Source organism: Microtus ochrogaster, chromosome 2 (assembly GCF_000317375.1).
Source record: "Microtus ochrogaster isolate Prairie Vole_2 chromosome 2, MicOch1.0, whole genome shotgun sequence".
NCBI classification, from domain to species: Eukaryota; Metazoa; Chordata; class Mammalia; order Rodentia; family Cricetidae; genus Microtus; species Microtus ochrogaster.
In genome coordinates, this window is record NC_022010.1 from 14,518,522 (window position 1) to 14,535,043 (window position 16,522).

General features: G+C 49.3%; 1 protein-coding gene across 5 annotated transcripts in view; it reads right to left on the minus strand.

Annotated features, from left to right (window-relative positions):
* The window catches only part of Tmem120b (transmembrane protein 120B), a 36,245-nt gene that overhangs the window by 12,468 nt on the left and 7,255 nt on the right, over nt 1-16,522 (minus strand). For all 5 annotated transcript variants that reach the window (XM_026784240.1, XM_005344428.2, XM_026784235.1 and 2 more), the window contains exons 2-3: nt 2,437-2,555; nt 606-722 (exon numbers count right to left, since the gene is read on the minus strand). In XM_026784240.1, the coding sequence (XP_026640041.1) occupies nt 606-722; nt 2,437-2,555 (236 nt within the window). The remainder of the gene's footprint in view (nt 1-605; nt 723-2,436; nt 2,556-16,522) is intronic.

Here is a 16,522-nt window from a genome sequence, read left to right on the forward strand (position 1 = left end):
TATACAATATTCTGTCTGTGTGTATGCCTGCAAGCCAGAAGAGGGCACCAGACCCCATTACAGATGGTTGTGAGCCACCATGTGGTTGCTGGCAATTGAACTCAGGACCTTTGGAAGAACAGGCAATGCTCTTAACCTCTGAGCCATCTCTCCAGCCCAGTAAGGTCCTTCTTAAAAGATTGGAAGAAAAAAATGGCTGGGGATGTAGCCGGGTCTAGAATGTTGCCTAGCATATAAGGATGCCCTGGTTTCTATCCCAGAAGGAAACAAAAGCGGGGAGCACTTCGATCTAACAGAGCAGCTTGTTGGGGATAAAACAATTGTTCCAGGGGCATGACCAGTACAGTGCTGGGCACGCAAAACTCACTCAACACATGTCCTGAGAGAGAACGCTCTCCTCCTAGCCCCGGTGGCACACACGGGTATCAGGTGCCAGCTCACATGCCAGCAGCCACAGGGGAAGGACTGCAGCTCCTCCGAGATCAGGAGGTGCAGGTACAGAATTTCCCTCTCTTCCTTGTCCTCATTCCCCCCTTTTCCTCTGAATCTCATGCCCTCGCGGGAGGGGGGGTCCACAACAGGAATCACAGGGTTCCCACTCCTACCCATTCTTCTTTGGTAGGTAGGCCTCCATGTCGAAGAAGACATTCTGTCGCTCCTTAATGTTGGCGCCTATCTGCTGAATGAGCTCTGCCTCCTCTTGACTGGAATGGCGCTTGCACCTGCAAAGGGAGTGATGCTGAGCTCCTCTAGCCTTGAGACCTTGGCGATGCCACGGCCCATGCCTGACAGATAAGGGTGGCATTCACAAACAATAGCCACGTAATGAGGTGAGCGGGTGCAGTGAGGCATCGGGAATGACGCTCAGCATCAGTAGCTGGCAGACTTGGGTGGGCAGCTAAGCTGTTCTCTTCTACTGTAACAGATCTTAAAGATTCCCAAGTGGACTGACTGAGAGGCATGAGGAAGTATTGGCAGTTAACCAATCAAGGTCTTCCTGCTGCTCTTTGGAGAGAAGCCATTATCAAAACTAGAAAACCAGCCAGGCAGTGGTGGCACATGCCTTTAACCCCAGCACTTGGGAGCACTCAGTATTCAGGTCCAGTCTGGTCTACAAAGCAAGTCCCAGGATAGTCAGGGGTACACAAAGCGATCCTGTGTTGAAAAACCAAACCTCCACTCGGGAGGCAGAGGCAGGCGGATCTCTGTGAGTTCGAGACCAGCCTGGTCTACAGAGCTAGTTCCAGGACAGGCTCCAAAAACCACAGAGAAACCCTGTCTCGAAAAACCAAAAAAAAGAAAGAAAAACCAAACCTCCAATCCCAAAACCCATAAAAGGGAAGAAGCAGAGGCACTTGGGAGAGAGAAGCAGAAGGATTGAGATTTCAGGTCATCCTTGGATATAGCCAGTTTGAGGTCAGCTTGGGCTCCAAGTGACCCTGTCTTTAAACGAAGAAAAATAGAACCATATTGGGCTGGAGAGATGGCTCAGTGGTTTAGAGCATTGCCTGCTCTTCCAAAGGTCCTGAGTTCAATTCCCAGCAACCACATGGTGGCTCACAACCATCTGGAATGAGGTCTGGTGCCCTCTTCTGGCCTGCAGGCATATACACAAACAGAACACTGTATACATAATAAGTAAATAAATAAATATTTAAAAAAAAAATAGAACCATATTGACGCCACATCCTGGAACGGAAGGGTTCCTCAGTCTAGGACCCTAACTGACGGGTCAACCTTCTTCAGATGGTGCTTCTATTGTGGTGCCACTGAGCAGCGTCTGTCACAGCTGTCACAGCCGGGGTGGGTGGCCCAGCTGTATTTCCTGGGGTTCTGATGAGCAGCCACAGTGTCTGAATAGTCTGAGCAGCGTCTGTCACAGCTGGGCTGGGCGGCCCAGCTGTATTTCCCGGGGTCCTGATGAGCAGCCACAGTGTCCAAACAGTCTGAGCAGCACTTATTAACAAGACAGGCTGCAAGGCTCAGGCTTCCTCAGTCAGGAAGGGCCAAAGGATCTAAGATCAGCATGCAGGTGGCCACTTCAGTGACCATGACAGCAAAGTCAATCTAGAGAAAAGCAGAATTCAGAGGAAAAAAAAACCCTCTGACCCCTGCGTCCAGGGACGCCTGAAGCTAGCCTTGGTTTTTTCCATGAAAATTTCCATTTTCTTCTTAAACCAGTTTTGAGTTGGGTTTCTGTCCTTTAGGACTAAGGGACTAAGACTAGGGGTGCTCACTTCACGTGTCAAAGAAAGCCCTGGGTTCCATCCCAATGAACCCAGAACTGTGCAAACCACGCCATGCTGGTGGCTGACACCTGTGATCCCCACTCAGTGAGGAAGGTGGGCCAGAAATTCAAGGTCATCCACCACTGTGAGACCAGTGGGGGTGGGGGAGTAGGAGGCCCTGGGGAGCTTTCAGGCCACGCCCTCTCACCTCTGGAGCGTGCCCTTCAGGTCCCTGAGGTGCCGCTTCTGCTTGTTGATGGAAGTGCTGCACAGGGTCTGTAGCGCTGTCAGCTCCTCCAGCTTCTGCCTGTAGATCCTGTGCGTCTCCTGAAGGGCAGAGCAGCATGACGGGAGGGTGGGGCACACAAACAGCATTCTCACAGGGCTGGAGACCCAGCTGGAGAGAGACAGCTATAATGGTACAACTATCAGGGCCGTAGCTTTGACCGAGGAAGGCGGCATGGCACAGCAGCTGTGGAATAAGAGCCAGCTTTGCCCAGCAGTCAGTTCTGATTTTTTTTTAAGACTGTGTCTCTCTCTGTGTAGGCCTGGTTGTCCTGGAAGTCAATGTGTAGACCAGACTAGCCTTGAACAATGATTCCCCTACCCCCCATCTCTAAGTGCTGGTATTAAAGAAGGTGTACCTATTTCATTCTATCAGACATGAACAACCAAACATGATGTAGAAAGGTTACCTTGCATTGTGTGTATGTGTGCACGCTCGTGTGTGTGTGTGTGTGTGTGTGTGTGTGTCTGTCTGTCTGTCTGTCTGTCTGGGGGTTGAGGCTAATAACTTGTGCATTCCAGGCAGAATTCCTACCACTGGGGTACATCCTCAGTCTCCCTGCCACATGTTTCTTCTTGATTTTCGTGTATCCCAGGACGGTGCTGAACTCGCTATGTAGCTGAGGATGAACCTGAACACCTGATTCTTCCACTCCTACCTCCTAAGTACGAGGATAATACCCAGACACCAATACCCGCAGGTCTTTATGCATGCCAGGCATGCACTCTGCCAAGCTAACTACATCCCAGCCAAGCCCATGTCAACTCTTCATCTACGTGGTTCAGCAGAGCAGAACACGCCCGCCGGGCTGGTCACACATCCAGTCCCAGCCCATCATCATCCTCTAGTCTGATTGGCTCAGAGGTGAGCACGTGGTTCCTACTGACCCAGTGAGAGCCAGTCCTGGGACTTTGGAGGGAAGGATTAGACAAGAGCTGTCTTTTCCCCTGGGTATGCCCACTCCAGCCTGAAGTCAGACGTGGACAGAGAACCCAGAGATGATAAGATGACCTGGGTTTGTGACAAAGGTGCACGTGGGTCCTCAATGTCATGACACTGGGATGTACTGGGATCTTTAGGAGCTGTTAAAGGTCTGAGCTGAGGAGCCAGTTAAGTCTCATGAGACTAGATGCAGGCTCACAGGAGCAGACTGTGGTGCTTCCCCCTCAATCTCCCAGCGCATGCTCTTCCATACACATCCACCCCACGATGCACATCATGACCTGCCCAGATGTGGCTCTCAAGCTTGGATTCAGCCTCTCAAACAATGAGCCAAAGCAGACCTCTTCTCCTTATACAGTATCCAGTAGCAAGTTTTTTGTTTGTTTTTTAGTTTTATCTTTTTTGTTGTTATTTTTGTTTTTTTTTTTGTTTGTTTGTTTTGTTTTTTCGAGACAGGGTTTCTCTGTGGCTTTGGAGCCTGTCCTGGAACTAGCTCTTGTAGACCAGGCTGGTCTCGAACTCACAGAGATCCGCCTGCCTCTGCCTCCCGAGTGCTGGGATTAAAGGCATGTGCCACCATCGCCTGGCTGTTTTTTAGTTTTTCAAAACAGAGTTACTCTGTGTTGCCCTGACTGGCCTTGAACTCACAGAGATCCACCTGCCTCTGCCTCCCCAGTGCTGGGATTGAAGACGTGCACCACCACCGCCCAGCCAGTCTCAAGTATTTTATTTCTGGTTGTGAGCCTTTTAACAGCTGAGCCAACCCTTCAGCCCTCAAGTAACAACACAACACAGATTTTAGCTCTTGGGTGTGAGTCGTAAGTGGTACGGACCCATAAGCTCCTTTCTACTTCCTGTGCACTTTGAGTTTCTGATCTTCAGTGTGAAGAGAACTCTTGCTAAGTCAACTAAGAGAAGCTCCTATCCCCTCCCTTAAAGCCATCTTCCCTGCCCCAGACATCACCACTCAATAAACTTTATATTCCTTCTTGGAAATAACCCTTCTGTGCCATATAACAAGAGACTTATCCCAATGTTGGGAGAAGGCAACAAAGTCCTCAATTTACTGCCTCACTCGACTCCCAGGAAGTAACTCTGTGGAGGTGATGGAGAAAGCAGGAGGGTGCAGAACATCAATGAGCAGTAGGCGTAATTCAAAGAGCCATGTTCATTCCTCTCTGGTTGACCTGCAACTCTATGCAGATAGGAATGGCCTTAACTCAGAGATCTGAATGCTTCTTCAGCCCAGGTGCACCATGCCTGACTTCAACAGCCGAGTTCTTAGCTGCCACAGAAGCATGCTTACCAGAGGGGAGAAGGAGGGGATGCAAGGTACAGTCTACACTAGCATGTCTGCCAAGAAAACAGTAAGTTAAAGCAGAAAATTAGGAAGCAAGAAAAATATCAAACAGACCATGAACAGGTAGCAAACGCCTTTAATCCCAGCACCTGGGAGGCAGAGGCAGGCAGGTCACTGCTAGTCAAGCCCAGCTACACAGCAAATTCAAATCCAGTCAGAGCTGTGTAGTGAGACTATGTCTCAAAAAAGAAAAAAAGGAGAACAGTTAGCAATGACATCCAAGAATACGTGAGTCAGTCACCCTGGACCACTCATCTGCAAGAGGGGCAAAACCAGGAGCCTCCTCTCTCCCACGGAGGAAAATCATGTTTTTCTAATATGCTTATTTATCCTAAGATGATTTCAAGCTTGCAGACTTCCAAAGCCAGATGAAGAACGTCCCTCTCTAGCCTCTCCCCCAGTCACAGGGACCCTCAGGATGTGCGTCTGCTGTGTGTGCACGCCACTGGAACTGTAAACACCCCACACTCTGTGAACACCGCAGCTCACTGGGATCGTGGCAGCCACAGCTCTACTGTGCTCTGTCACGCTCATCACATGACCTGTGGCCGCTCTGGTACCGTAACAGCTGAATGAGTAGCAGTGCAGAGACCATATGGCCGCCAAAGCTTAAAAAGAGAAAAAACAGGGGCTGCAGAGATGCTCAGCGGTTAAGAGCACTGGTACTCTTCCAGAGGACACACATAACAGCTCACAACTGTAACTCCAGTTCCAGGGACCCGGCACCCTCACACAGATATGCCTGCAGGCCAAATGCCGATACTCATAAAATAAAAATAAATTAAAAAAAAGATAACCCCAGCCAGGTGGTGGTGGTGCACACCTTTAATCCCAGCACTCGGGAGGCAGAGGCAGGTGGATCTGTGAGTTCAAGGCCAGCCTGGTCTACAGAGACAGTTTCAGGACAATTAGGGCTGCTACACAGAAAAACTTTGTCTCAATAAACAGAAAAGAAAAGAGGGAGGAGAAGGGAGGAAGGAAGGGGAGAAGGAGAGAGGCTGAGCAAGTCATGGGGAGCAAGCCCATAAGTGGCTCCCCTCCATGGCCTCTGCATCAGCTCCTGCCTCTAGATTCCTGTCCTGACTTCCTTCAGTGATGAACAGTGATGTGGAAGTGTAAGCAAAATAAAGTCTTTCCACCCAGCTTGCCTTATGGTCATGATGTTCTGTTGTGGCCATGGAAACCCTAACTAAGACAGTACCCATGAAGAGGTCAAAGGACAATCTGCAGGACTGGTTCTCTCCATCCACCAGGTGGTAAAACTCAGGTTCCTGAGCTCAGTTGGCAGGCAAGCACCTTTACCTGCTGAGCCATCTTGCAGCCCAAACTGTCTCTTTCATGGCACTTGTCCTTCAGATCTTGGGTCCTATCCAATTTTACACTGAGTATTCTTGCAGGTATTTTTGTCTCTTTAACCTGGAACAGAACTTCAACCTCCATCTCTCACGAACTGACACCTTCAGGTTCAGTTTCATCATTTAGGGACGTCTCTCGACCTGGGTTCACCCTGATGTTCCCTTAAGATTCACTTCTGTTTTTGTAGTTGGCCTTCATGTGATGACCTGTGCTCTGAGCTTCCTGTCAGGAGGAACATGGTGTCTGTGACATCATTTTAGAGTGCTTGGTAACGGTGTTCCTCTGAGTCTCTACCGTAGAGTAATCAACTTTTGCTATTTGTAACTACTAAGTTACCTCAGGGTCAGGCGTGTGGCACAGCTAAGTGCTTGTCTTGCACACGTGAGGCCCCAGCAACAGAAATGAATAACAAACCAATGAAGAAGAGAGACCGTGTCAAAAGGAGTTTTGACGTTTCGGTGCAAAAAAAGCCTTCAAGACATGGCAGGGAAGGTGGGGCACACAGCCGACTAGAAGGTGGGGCCTTTGTGCGAGGGGCTCCAGATAAAGGCTACGCAGCCTCCTGGTTCTACCTTCAGGAGATAAGACAAAGGCTGCAAAATCAGCAGCCAGATGCTGACCAGGCCCTCTTCAGTGTGAATTAATATTTAATTTCACAAGTCAAACATGAAGACATTATCCTTGTTAAAAATTAAAACGCCAGCCACGGCTTAATCCAGTGATTCTCAACCTTTGGGTCCCGACTCTTTGGGGGGTCACATACCAGACGTCCTGATGTCAGATATTGACATTATGATTCATAATAGGAGCACAATTACAGTTACGAGGTAGCAACAAAAGTAATTTTAAGGTTGGGTCACCACAACACGAAGAACATTTGTTAAAGGATCACCAATTTCTTTATGTTTTTGAGGCAGGGTCATGCTATGTAGTCCTGGCTGACTTTACCTTCACTGTGTAGCTCAAGCTGGTCTTGAACTCAAGCTGGGCTCCTCCACAGTCTCCCAAGTACTGAAATTGCACTACAGCTTCCAGAGACAGATTTCACCTAGACAATCTGCTCCATGTTCTTCCAGGTTGTATTCTGTGTGTCTGTCCATGGTATTTCTTTCTTTAAAAATACATTGTGTGGTGCCTTGCATTCAGTGTCCAGTACCAAAATAAAAACCAAAACAAAACACTTTATGATTGGCATACAAAAAAAAAAAATAAGCCAATTTAAGGTCTAAGAAGCGGAGTGGAGATGATGCCCGGCCACGAGACTGCCGCGACAGACCACGCTGTGGGCCCGCCCTTCACCTCCAAAGGTCTCCTCTCACCCCCTTATCTACCTCTGTGTAAAAGAACATCAAGGCAGGTGTGGTGGCACACCTGTGTGACCCTGGCACTTAGAAGGCAGGGCCAGAGGATTACAGCAAATTCGGGGTCCCACCTGTTCTATTCAGCGAGTTCCGGGCCAGCCAGAGCTACAGAGAGAGACGGGTAGGTAGGGAAAGAAAACAAAAAGATAGCCTCTTGGTAATTTATTTATTTATTTATTTATTTATTTATTTATTTATTTATTTATTTATTTATTTTAGAGAGGGTCTCACTGTACAGCCCTAACTGGCCTGGAACTCCCTATGGCTTTCAACTCACAGAGATCCTCCTTCCTCTATTTTCTGAGGGTTGGGATTAAAGGCGTGCGCCACCACATCTGGCCTGGTGTTCTGCAGCAGGCCTCTAGGACTCACCTATCTGGTTCTTTCTGCCCTTCTCCACCTGCTTATTTATTTGTTTGTTTGTTTGTCTTTGAGTGCTCGAGCTGGCACCCAGGACGCCTTATGCTAGGTAAGCCTCTGTCAGGCCACACTCACTCACCATCTCCCTGCTCCTCCTTCCCTGCTTCTGCCCTTCTGATAGTCAAGATAAAGCCATTTCCAAATGTATACAAAAAATATATACTGTTGCGAAAAGTAATTATCCCTAATAGTTCCGAGTGTTTTGTCTTGAGAAAATGTCTCATTGTGAAGATCAGGCTGTACTAGAATTCACAGGGATTTGCTTGCCTCTGCCTCTTAAGTGCTGGGATCAAAGACACGCACCACCATACTTGGCTAAAGTCAACTATTTTAAAAGAAAAGAGAGAAGTGGGGCCTTGGTCCCCTCCCCCCATCTGAGTAGCGCTGCAATATTGGCCCAGCAAATGTGGCACGAGTAACACCACACAGTTTCTGGGAAAGGCCACCGAGGCCTATGCCGCGTCTACCTTATTCACTGGACAATTTGCTCCTGGAACAGAGTCCCCTACCCCAATGCCCTAATTACACAGAGAATCCTAAAGCCAGAATGACCTGCAGAAAGGAAAACTCCGTATAGTTCTGTTCCGGGCCACATTACAGACTTCCGTCTGAGACCTTCGACATAGGCACAGCACAACCAGTCCGCTGGACTCTAAATTCCTGTACCCTGTCTAAATTCCCACCCCACCTCCAAGTTCATGAGCTTGAGGCAGTTACTATTATTCTATTCAGCGACACACAATTAAAAGTCAAGGATGGTGGCACACAACTCTAATAACAGCGTTTGCAAAATGGAGTCTGAAAGGCCAAGATAGGATAGTACCAAAGATCCTGTCTTTAAAACAAAGTAACTGGGTGGAGGGGTGCACGCCTTTAATCGCAGCCCTCAGAAGGCAAAGGCAAGTAGGTGGCTCTCTGTAAGTTTGAGGCCAGCCTTGTCTACACAGAGTTCTCGGTTAGCTGGGGATACATACACAGTAATGATGGGGAAACTATCAACCAATCACATCTAGTTAGGGTGTGGCTACCTGGAGCCCAGGTAGAAAAAACAGTAGATCCAGGTGTGTGCTCTCTGCCTGGTGCCCACCGGATCTATTGAATTTCGGACCCCCACTCTTTGTAGTGTGAGTTTCCCCTTTTCAACTATTAAAATATAACTGTTGGCCAGGCAGTGGTGGCTCACGCCTTTAATCCCAGCACTCGGGAGGCAGAGGCAGGTGGATCTCTGTGAGTTCAAAGTCAGCCTGGTCTACAAGAGCTAGTTTCAGGACAGGCTCCAAAGCTACAGAGAAACCCTGTCTTGAAAAACCAAAAAAAAAAAAAAATATATATATATGTGTATATATATATATATATATACACATATATATATGTTGTTCTTGAGCTGGTCTGGTTATTTATCGTACCGACCTAATTCATCAACACAGTAAGACCCTGCCTCAAAATACATATGAACCCTCATTCACACCCCCACCTAGAACCCACCTCAGTCACGTGGGTAAGGAACCTCCTTGGATCTTGCTGCACTTGAACATTTTTTAGAAAAGCACAGCCTTCATTCGAGGGACTCCCCCGCCACAGACTGCCTAATCAGGGGCTCCCTAAAACCACAGAGAATCCACACCTCTCCACTCCTGCATCTTCCAGGCCTCTAAAGCCGACGCCGTGTGGGTAACACCGCCAACTACCACTGTCAGCTTGGGATGCGTCCTGGTCCCCCGGAACCACATCTGCAGCTACGTCCTGGTCCTCCAGAACCACATCTGTAGCTGCGTCCTGGTCCTCCAGAACCACATCTGCAGCTGCGTCCTGGTCCCCCAGAACCACACCTGTCGCTGCAACCTGATCCCCCAGAACCACACCCCACTCTTTCACAGGCAGAAAGCTTAGTGGCAGGGTCTTCTTGCCCTAGGGCCCTTCCTTTTCCTCCAGTGCTGAGCGAGAGGCTGAGCGAGAGGCTGAGCGAGAGGCGTGTTCTCAATGACACTAATCTCAGCTCTTTCAACACACGCCTTGGCTGCAACACTGAGTTGCCTTGGCGCTCTTTTCCACTGCAAATTGTACGTTTTGTTTTTCTTTCTGCCCCGCTGCTCTTTTTCATTATAGACCCGCATATAAGTTAGTTATTAATAATAACCACGCCACAGAGTCAATATTAAGCTACCCTGAAATTGTCTCAGCCGAAGAAGTCACTTTATTGCTTTTGAACTTGGCCTCAGGCAAGTTCTTAAGACACAGGCAGAAGGCAGCTAGACTGTTCACTAAAAATCCCATGAATAGCCGCCTCTAGCCCAGCTGCAAATAATGTTCCCCTCCGAATCCTCTTGAGCTGGACCTCCACAGTCCCCACGGCCCCAACTGAGCCAAATCCTCAGGCTCACAGCTCTCAGTTGACACACTCACTGTTCGCGGTATTTCTAGCAGGAGGGCAAGGGTGCTGCTGTTCCTGTCTTCCTTCTGCACACAGAGACTGTCTCTATCACACCCAGTGCTATGAGCGGCTTCTCCCAGGAGGCAAAACAAACCAAAGATACCAAAAAGTTTTTATGTCCCAGGATTATTGTCTCCTACACAATAATCCAAATCAGACCAAATCAAATCAAATTAGAAAAAGCCCAGGTTTAATGGATGTCAGCACTCCCGGGTGGCCTTCCAGGCACTCGGAGAGGAGATGGAGATGGAAGACTGGAAAACCAGGTGTTTGATCTCTGGGGGGCAGAGTAAATAGCCTGTGGGAGTGGTCTTGAGCCTCTCGGAGGTGAAGTCTAGACTGGAGCAACTCCCAGAAGAGGGGGCTTGGAATGAAACTTTCCACCCAAACATTCTAGACTCTTTGGATATATGGATGCCAGGGGCTGAGGTGACACTTCCAACCAAACATCCCAGACTCTGGCTAGGGGCAGAACCTCTGGCTCCTCCCTTTGTTAAGCTCAGAGAAAATGGTGGCAGCCATGGTTGTCCACGTGGTGTGACTATTTAAATTTAGCCATCTGCTGGTAAAAGTTAGAAGTGTGGTGGTTGGCCGGGCGATGGTGGCACACGCCTTTAATCCCAGCACTTGGGAGGCAGAGGCAGGCAGATCTCTGTGAGTTCGAGACCAGCCTGGTCTACAGAGCTAGTTCCAGGACAGGCTCCAAAGCCACAGAGAAACCCTGTCTCGAAAAACCAAAAAAAAAAAAAAAAAGAAGTGTGGTGGTTGTTGTTCTTTTGGAAACTACAACTCCCATGCTCCTCCTGGACTACGAATACCTGTGCGCACCCCAGACACCCTTGCGCTCCCCGTTAAAAAGGCAGGGCCACACGAGGCTCTCTCTCTCGTTTTGCCTTTCCTCGTGTGTCCTGCACGTCCCTCTGCCCTTCTGTGTTTCCCTCCCCCATTAAAGTGGACCCACGTGGGAGCCGCCGTGTCGTGTCTGTGTTTGTTCCGCCGTGTGTGTCTGTCCTGTGCCCCGTGTTCAAGAAGAACATCCCTGCATGCCTGCATTTATTTCTTCCCCCTCTCCTTTTCCCTCCATAACCCACTAATAAGCTCTATACCCCAGCTCTCTCTCTCTGCATGGTCTATCTGTTTTCCACTCACCCTAGTCTCCCACCTGCCAAGGTGACCCACCAAGGCCTTGGGGACCCACCACGGACCCAGGTGGCTCATTGCAGCCCCTCGTGGGTCCACCACCCCTCATGGGACCGGCCTTTCCTCCCTTTATATCTTTAAAAAGAATAACATTGTTTTTGTGACTCAGCCAGGCTCTCTCCACGTTCCCTCCTGCCTGTGGACAGGCCAGCTGAGGACACGTGGGGACCCTGGACTAGGAGAGCACTTTCCAATGCTGCAAATGGTAAAGCTCCCTATCAGTTCCTTTCTAATTTCTACAGCAAACAGGACTGTTGGAGTCCCAGCAGCCGGCGCATCTCCTGCGAGTAGGCTTTTCCTCTCCCGACCCCTCCCCTTCTACCGAGGGAAGCAGATATCCTGCCTCCTGAAGTCTGTGCTCTTTTTCTGTCTCTCTCCCAAAGAGGTAACTTCTGTTCTCTCTCTCTCCCTCTCCCCCTTCCCTTCCATAACCCACTGAATAAACTCTCTGCTCAACTCTCTGCATGCTGTATCTGTCTGTTTCTTAACTGCCTCAGTCTCCCACCCGCCAAGGCCTCGGGACTTGCCAAGACCTTGAGGACCCACTGAGGACCCAGGTGGCCCATTGCTACCCCTCGTAAGAGCAGCCTCTCCCCCCCCACACTTATATCTTTAAAAAGAACAGCACCAGGGGCTGGGGTGACACTTCCAACCAAACAGATACCACCTGTTCTTCCTTGTCGTTAACCAAAACACAGACAGAAATGGCGTAGGAGAAAGAGTTTTCAGCTCACGGTTTCAGAGGATCCCACTTGTCATGGCAGAGAAGGCATGGTGGAGTTCATGATAGCAGGAATGTATGGCAGAGACCTCTGTCTCTGAGGTTCGGGAGGCAGGAAGCAGGGGCAGGTATGAACTTGAAAGTCACACCTCTACTAACCCAGTTTCTACCAATCAGGCCCCAGCTCCTAAAGGCTCTGCATGGAAAGTCCAGTTCAAGTGTTCAGAACATGAACCCGTGTGGGACAATTTGGATTCAAATGACAACATTGTCCCTAGCTTCCTTTCTCCCAAGTAACCTTGGCCTCCTCCCGTGGAGCCAGCTGGCCAGACAGAGACCTTCTGTTGTTTTTCTTTTAACCAGTAAGGCAGCTTCTTTGGAGACCAATCTCTTCTCCACATTCAATCTATGAGATCCAGGCAGGAACAAGATTGGCCCTGTCTTAAAGGCAGAGCCTGCTCCACTAGAACTTCAGCGCCCCTGACCACCATCCCAGCAGGCTGATACGAGGATTCGGAACTAAGGACAGTTAACGTGGGGCTCGGAAGAGACTGTCAGAACAGGGTGTCCAGAGCTACCAGGGTTGTCCTACCCATGTCTGGATAGCCGGGAATGAACCCAACCGAGGAGAGGGAAACGAAAGCTAAGCCCTCTTCTGCATCCGTTTCCTCCCCTCTGAAATCATCCCTTGGATTCCCAACTGCCTGAGAAGCAAACGCTCCACCACCGTACCAGGTCTTACTATCTTCACCACACAGGCAGGTGCCAGAATCCACACTGAAGGGACAAGGACCGGAACCTCCCTCCCGGGCAAAGTTAAGCACATTAGGTGAGAGAAACCACAAATAAGGACTTTGAAAGCTGGCTGACGGTCCCCTCATCAGGCCAGCAGCAGAGGAGGCAGCCAAGCATGAAGATCCAGGTGGGGTAGCTTTCCTGCCAACCCCAGAAACCAAAGAATCCTTTGCTAACGTGAAGTTATGTGCTGACAAACATGCATGCACCATAGACTCCCCACACACATACAAGCTCACAAAAATGGGTACAGGGAGCCGGGCGATGATGGTGCACGCCTTTAATCCCAGCACTCGGGAGGCAGAGGCAGGCGGATCTCTGTGAGTTCGAGACCAGCCTGGTCTACAGAGCTAGTTCCAGGACAGGCTCCAAAGCCACAGAGAAACCCTGTCTCGAAAAACCAAAAAAAAAAAAAAATGGGTATAGGGACAGTTCAGTGACATCTGTTAACTATTATCATCTGTGGCCGGGTGGTGGTGGTGCATGCCTTTAATCCCAGCACTCAGGAGGCAGAGGCAGGAGGATCTCTGTGAGTTCGAGACCAGCCTGGTCTACAAGAGCTAGTTCCAGGTCAGGCTCCAAAACCACAGAGAAACCCTGTTTCGAAAAAACCAAAAAAATAAAAAATAAATAAAAAATATCATCTGTGTATGCAGGAGAGAGACGGTGACGGGAGACAGGACACGGCCTGCACACAGAGGTCAAAGGACAGCTTTCGGGAGTCAGTCCTCTCCTTCCATCACCACATCTCGTTTCAGAAATCCCATCACCCACTAAGATCCCTACGTTCTCTTAACAGTCATTGTCCACTTCCCCTTCTCTCCAGTCCCTGGCCGCCACTCTCTTCAGTCCCTATAGAATGTATCTTTCAGTGGGGATAGAGCTTAGTGGGTATAGTGCTTGCCCAGAGTGCAAGAGGCCTTGGATTTATTAAAGCAATGTGGCGGCTGAGAAAAGTGAGGGTATACTGCTCTGATGTGTGGCTGAGATGGTTTTTATTGTAGCTATGAGGGAGAGTACAGTCAGGGAGGTGTCCAGAGCGAGGACTGAACATGGCTAGTGGACAGAATGGGCTATGACAGGAAAGATGGGGGGGCAGTGAGGGAGGGAGTGCGGGATGGGAGGGGGTATGTGCAAAGAGGTGAGCAGGCCATGAGAGAGGGGGCTGAAGAGCCCAGGGAACATGGCAGAAATGGCAGGTAAGTAGCGGAGTGAGAAGAGCTGAGAGCCCTAGGCCAGCACGCGCTTTGGTATGCTAACAGGCACCCCAGTTAGCCATTGGCCTCCAGTTTACTTTGGACCTGATGTGGCACACACCTCCAAAATAGTCTCAGGATTCCAGAGGTGGAGGCAAGAGGATTAGAAATTCAAGACCATCTGGGTATGGTGTGCTTAGTGATGGAATTGCTGGAATGTGAAGTAAATTCCATCCCTACCCCACCACCTCTTTTGAGACAGGGTCTTACCCTGTGACTTTGGCTAGCTTGGAAATTGCTATGTTGAGGCTAGCCTGATCTACAAAGTGGGTTCTAGGACAGCTAGGATTGTTACACAGAGAAACCCTGTCTCAAGAAAACCAAAATAGCCAGGCGGTGATGGTGCATGTCTTTAATTCCAGCACTCTGGAGGCAGAGGCAGGCAGATCTCTGTGATAGACTGCATGCTTTTGTTTTTATGTTTGGGTTGCTCTTCCACTAGACAGTTGGGGATCTGGGCTTGCTTTGGTGGAACAGAGGCCTCTACACAGCTGCCTGTCCGCCATGCTACTCCCAACACTCTGGATTATTTTTAGAAGTAGCAACTTGATGTGGGAGTCAATCATGTTTAATAAGTTGATTTAAAAAGCAAACGGTTATGTCTGCCGAGAGCTAGCCCCCAGTTTGGGGTGAGTTATTCCTCATGTTCAACCCATATAAAGTTAGAAGCAAAAATGAAGTTTAGGTCAGGAGGTGGCGCAGAGCACTCAGGAGGCAGAGGGAGGCAGAGGCAGGTAGTGGTGGCGCAGCCTTTAATCCCAGCACTGGAGAGGTAGAGCTAGGCGGTAGTGAAGCCTTTAATCCCAGCACTGGAGAGTTAGAGGGAGGCAGATCTCTGAGTTCTGAGTTCGAGGCCAGCCTGGTCTACATAGTGAGTTCCGGGACAGTCAGGGCTTCACAGAGAAACACTGTCTTGAAAAACCAAAACCAACCAACCAAACAAACAAAAACAATTACAGACAACCCCATAATCAGCAACCACCTGCTACCCTCAGTGTAAGAACTACAGTGCCATGGTTAGTGCCAGCCTAGAATCCGGGCATTTGGTAGGGGGAAAGCAGGGGCTTAGAAACTTAAGGTCATTCTTGGCTATATATCAAGTTTAAAGACGTACCAGGCTATGGGAGACACTGGCCCCAAACCAAACCTACAGTGCACAGGGAATGGACAGGTCCCACGTCCTCCCCACACAAGGTGACTCACTTTTGCTGGTTATTTTTATATCTCATTGACACCCCAGATTGGTTCTGCTTTTCTTTGACCCCCATGTATTGCCCATCTCGGGCTCCCTTGCTCTGCACCCTTGGTGGATGGGCGTGAGCGAGGACTGGGCGGCAGACGGAAGAGAAGCTGTGCTGTGGCTTCTTCCTGCTTCCAGCATCCTTCAACAAGGGCAGCTCTGCTTGCTGCTCCAGCCAAGGTCAGATAACAGAACCTTCCCAGCCTTCACCCTTACAACTCAGTCTAGACCTGAACTGGGGAGAGGGGGCTCAGTTTAAACTATGTGCATCTGAAAACCAACTCTCCCTCCTTATTTTTTTTTTTAATCATATCCATTTGCTTTACCCCAGGGCCTTCTACACTAAATTTGGTGTGTCTGCTTTTGAGGCAGGGTCTCGTGTAGCCCAGGCTGGCTAATACAGCTGAGGATGACCTTGAATTTCCGACTCACTCTGGCTTCTGCATCCCAAGTACTGGGATTTCAGGTGTATGCTTCCAAACCCAGCAGACCTTGGTCTTTACTATCTCTTGCAAGTCTTCTACTTGAGCTACATATACAGTATCATTAAGCAAAACAGCATATTGGTTTAAACAGTTTGGGCTCTATTATAAATGCTGTTTTCTAGGCCCAGGAAATAGCAATACAGTGCTATGGCTCAGTGAAAAGGTGATTGTCGCTGGGTGGTGGCGGCACACACCTTTAATCCCAGCACTCAGGAGGTAGAGGCAGGCGGATCTAGTAAGTCAGAGGCCAGCCTGGTCTACAAAGTGAGTTACAGAAAAAAAAAAAAAAAGAGGTACTTGTTGCTAAGTACCTTTTCAATTCCCAGACACAAATGGTAGAAGGGGGAACCTGCTCCCACAAGTTGTCCTCCAACCTCCACAGTGCACAGGAGCACACAGGCGTGCACAGAGAACATGCACACGTAAACACAAGTTGTCCTC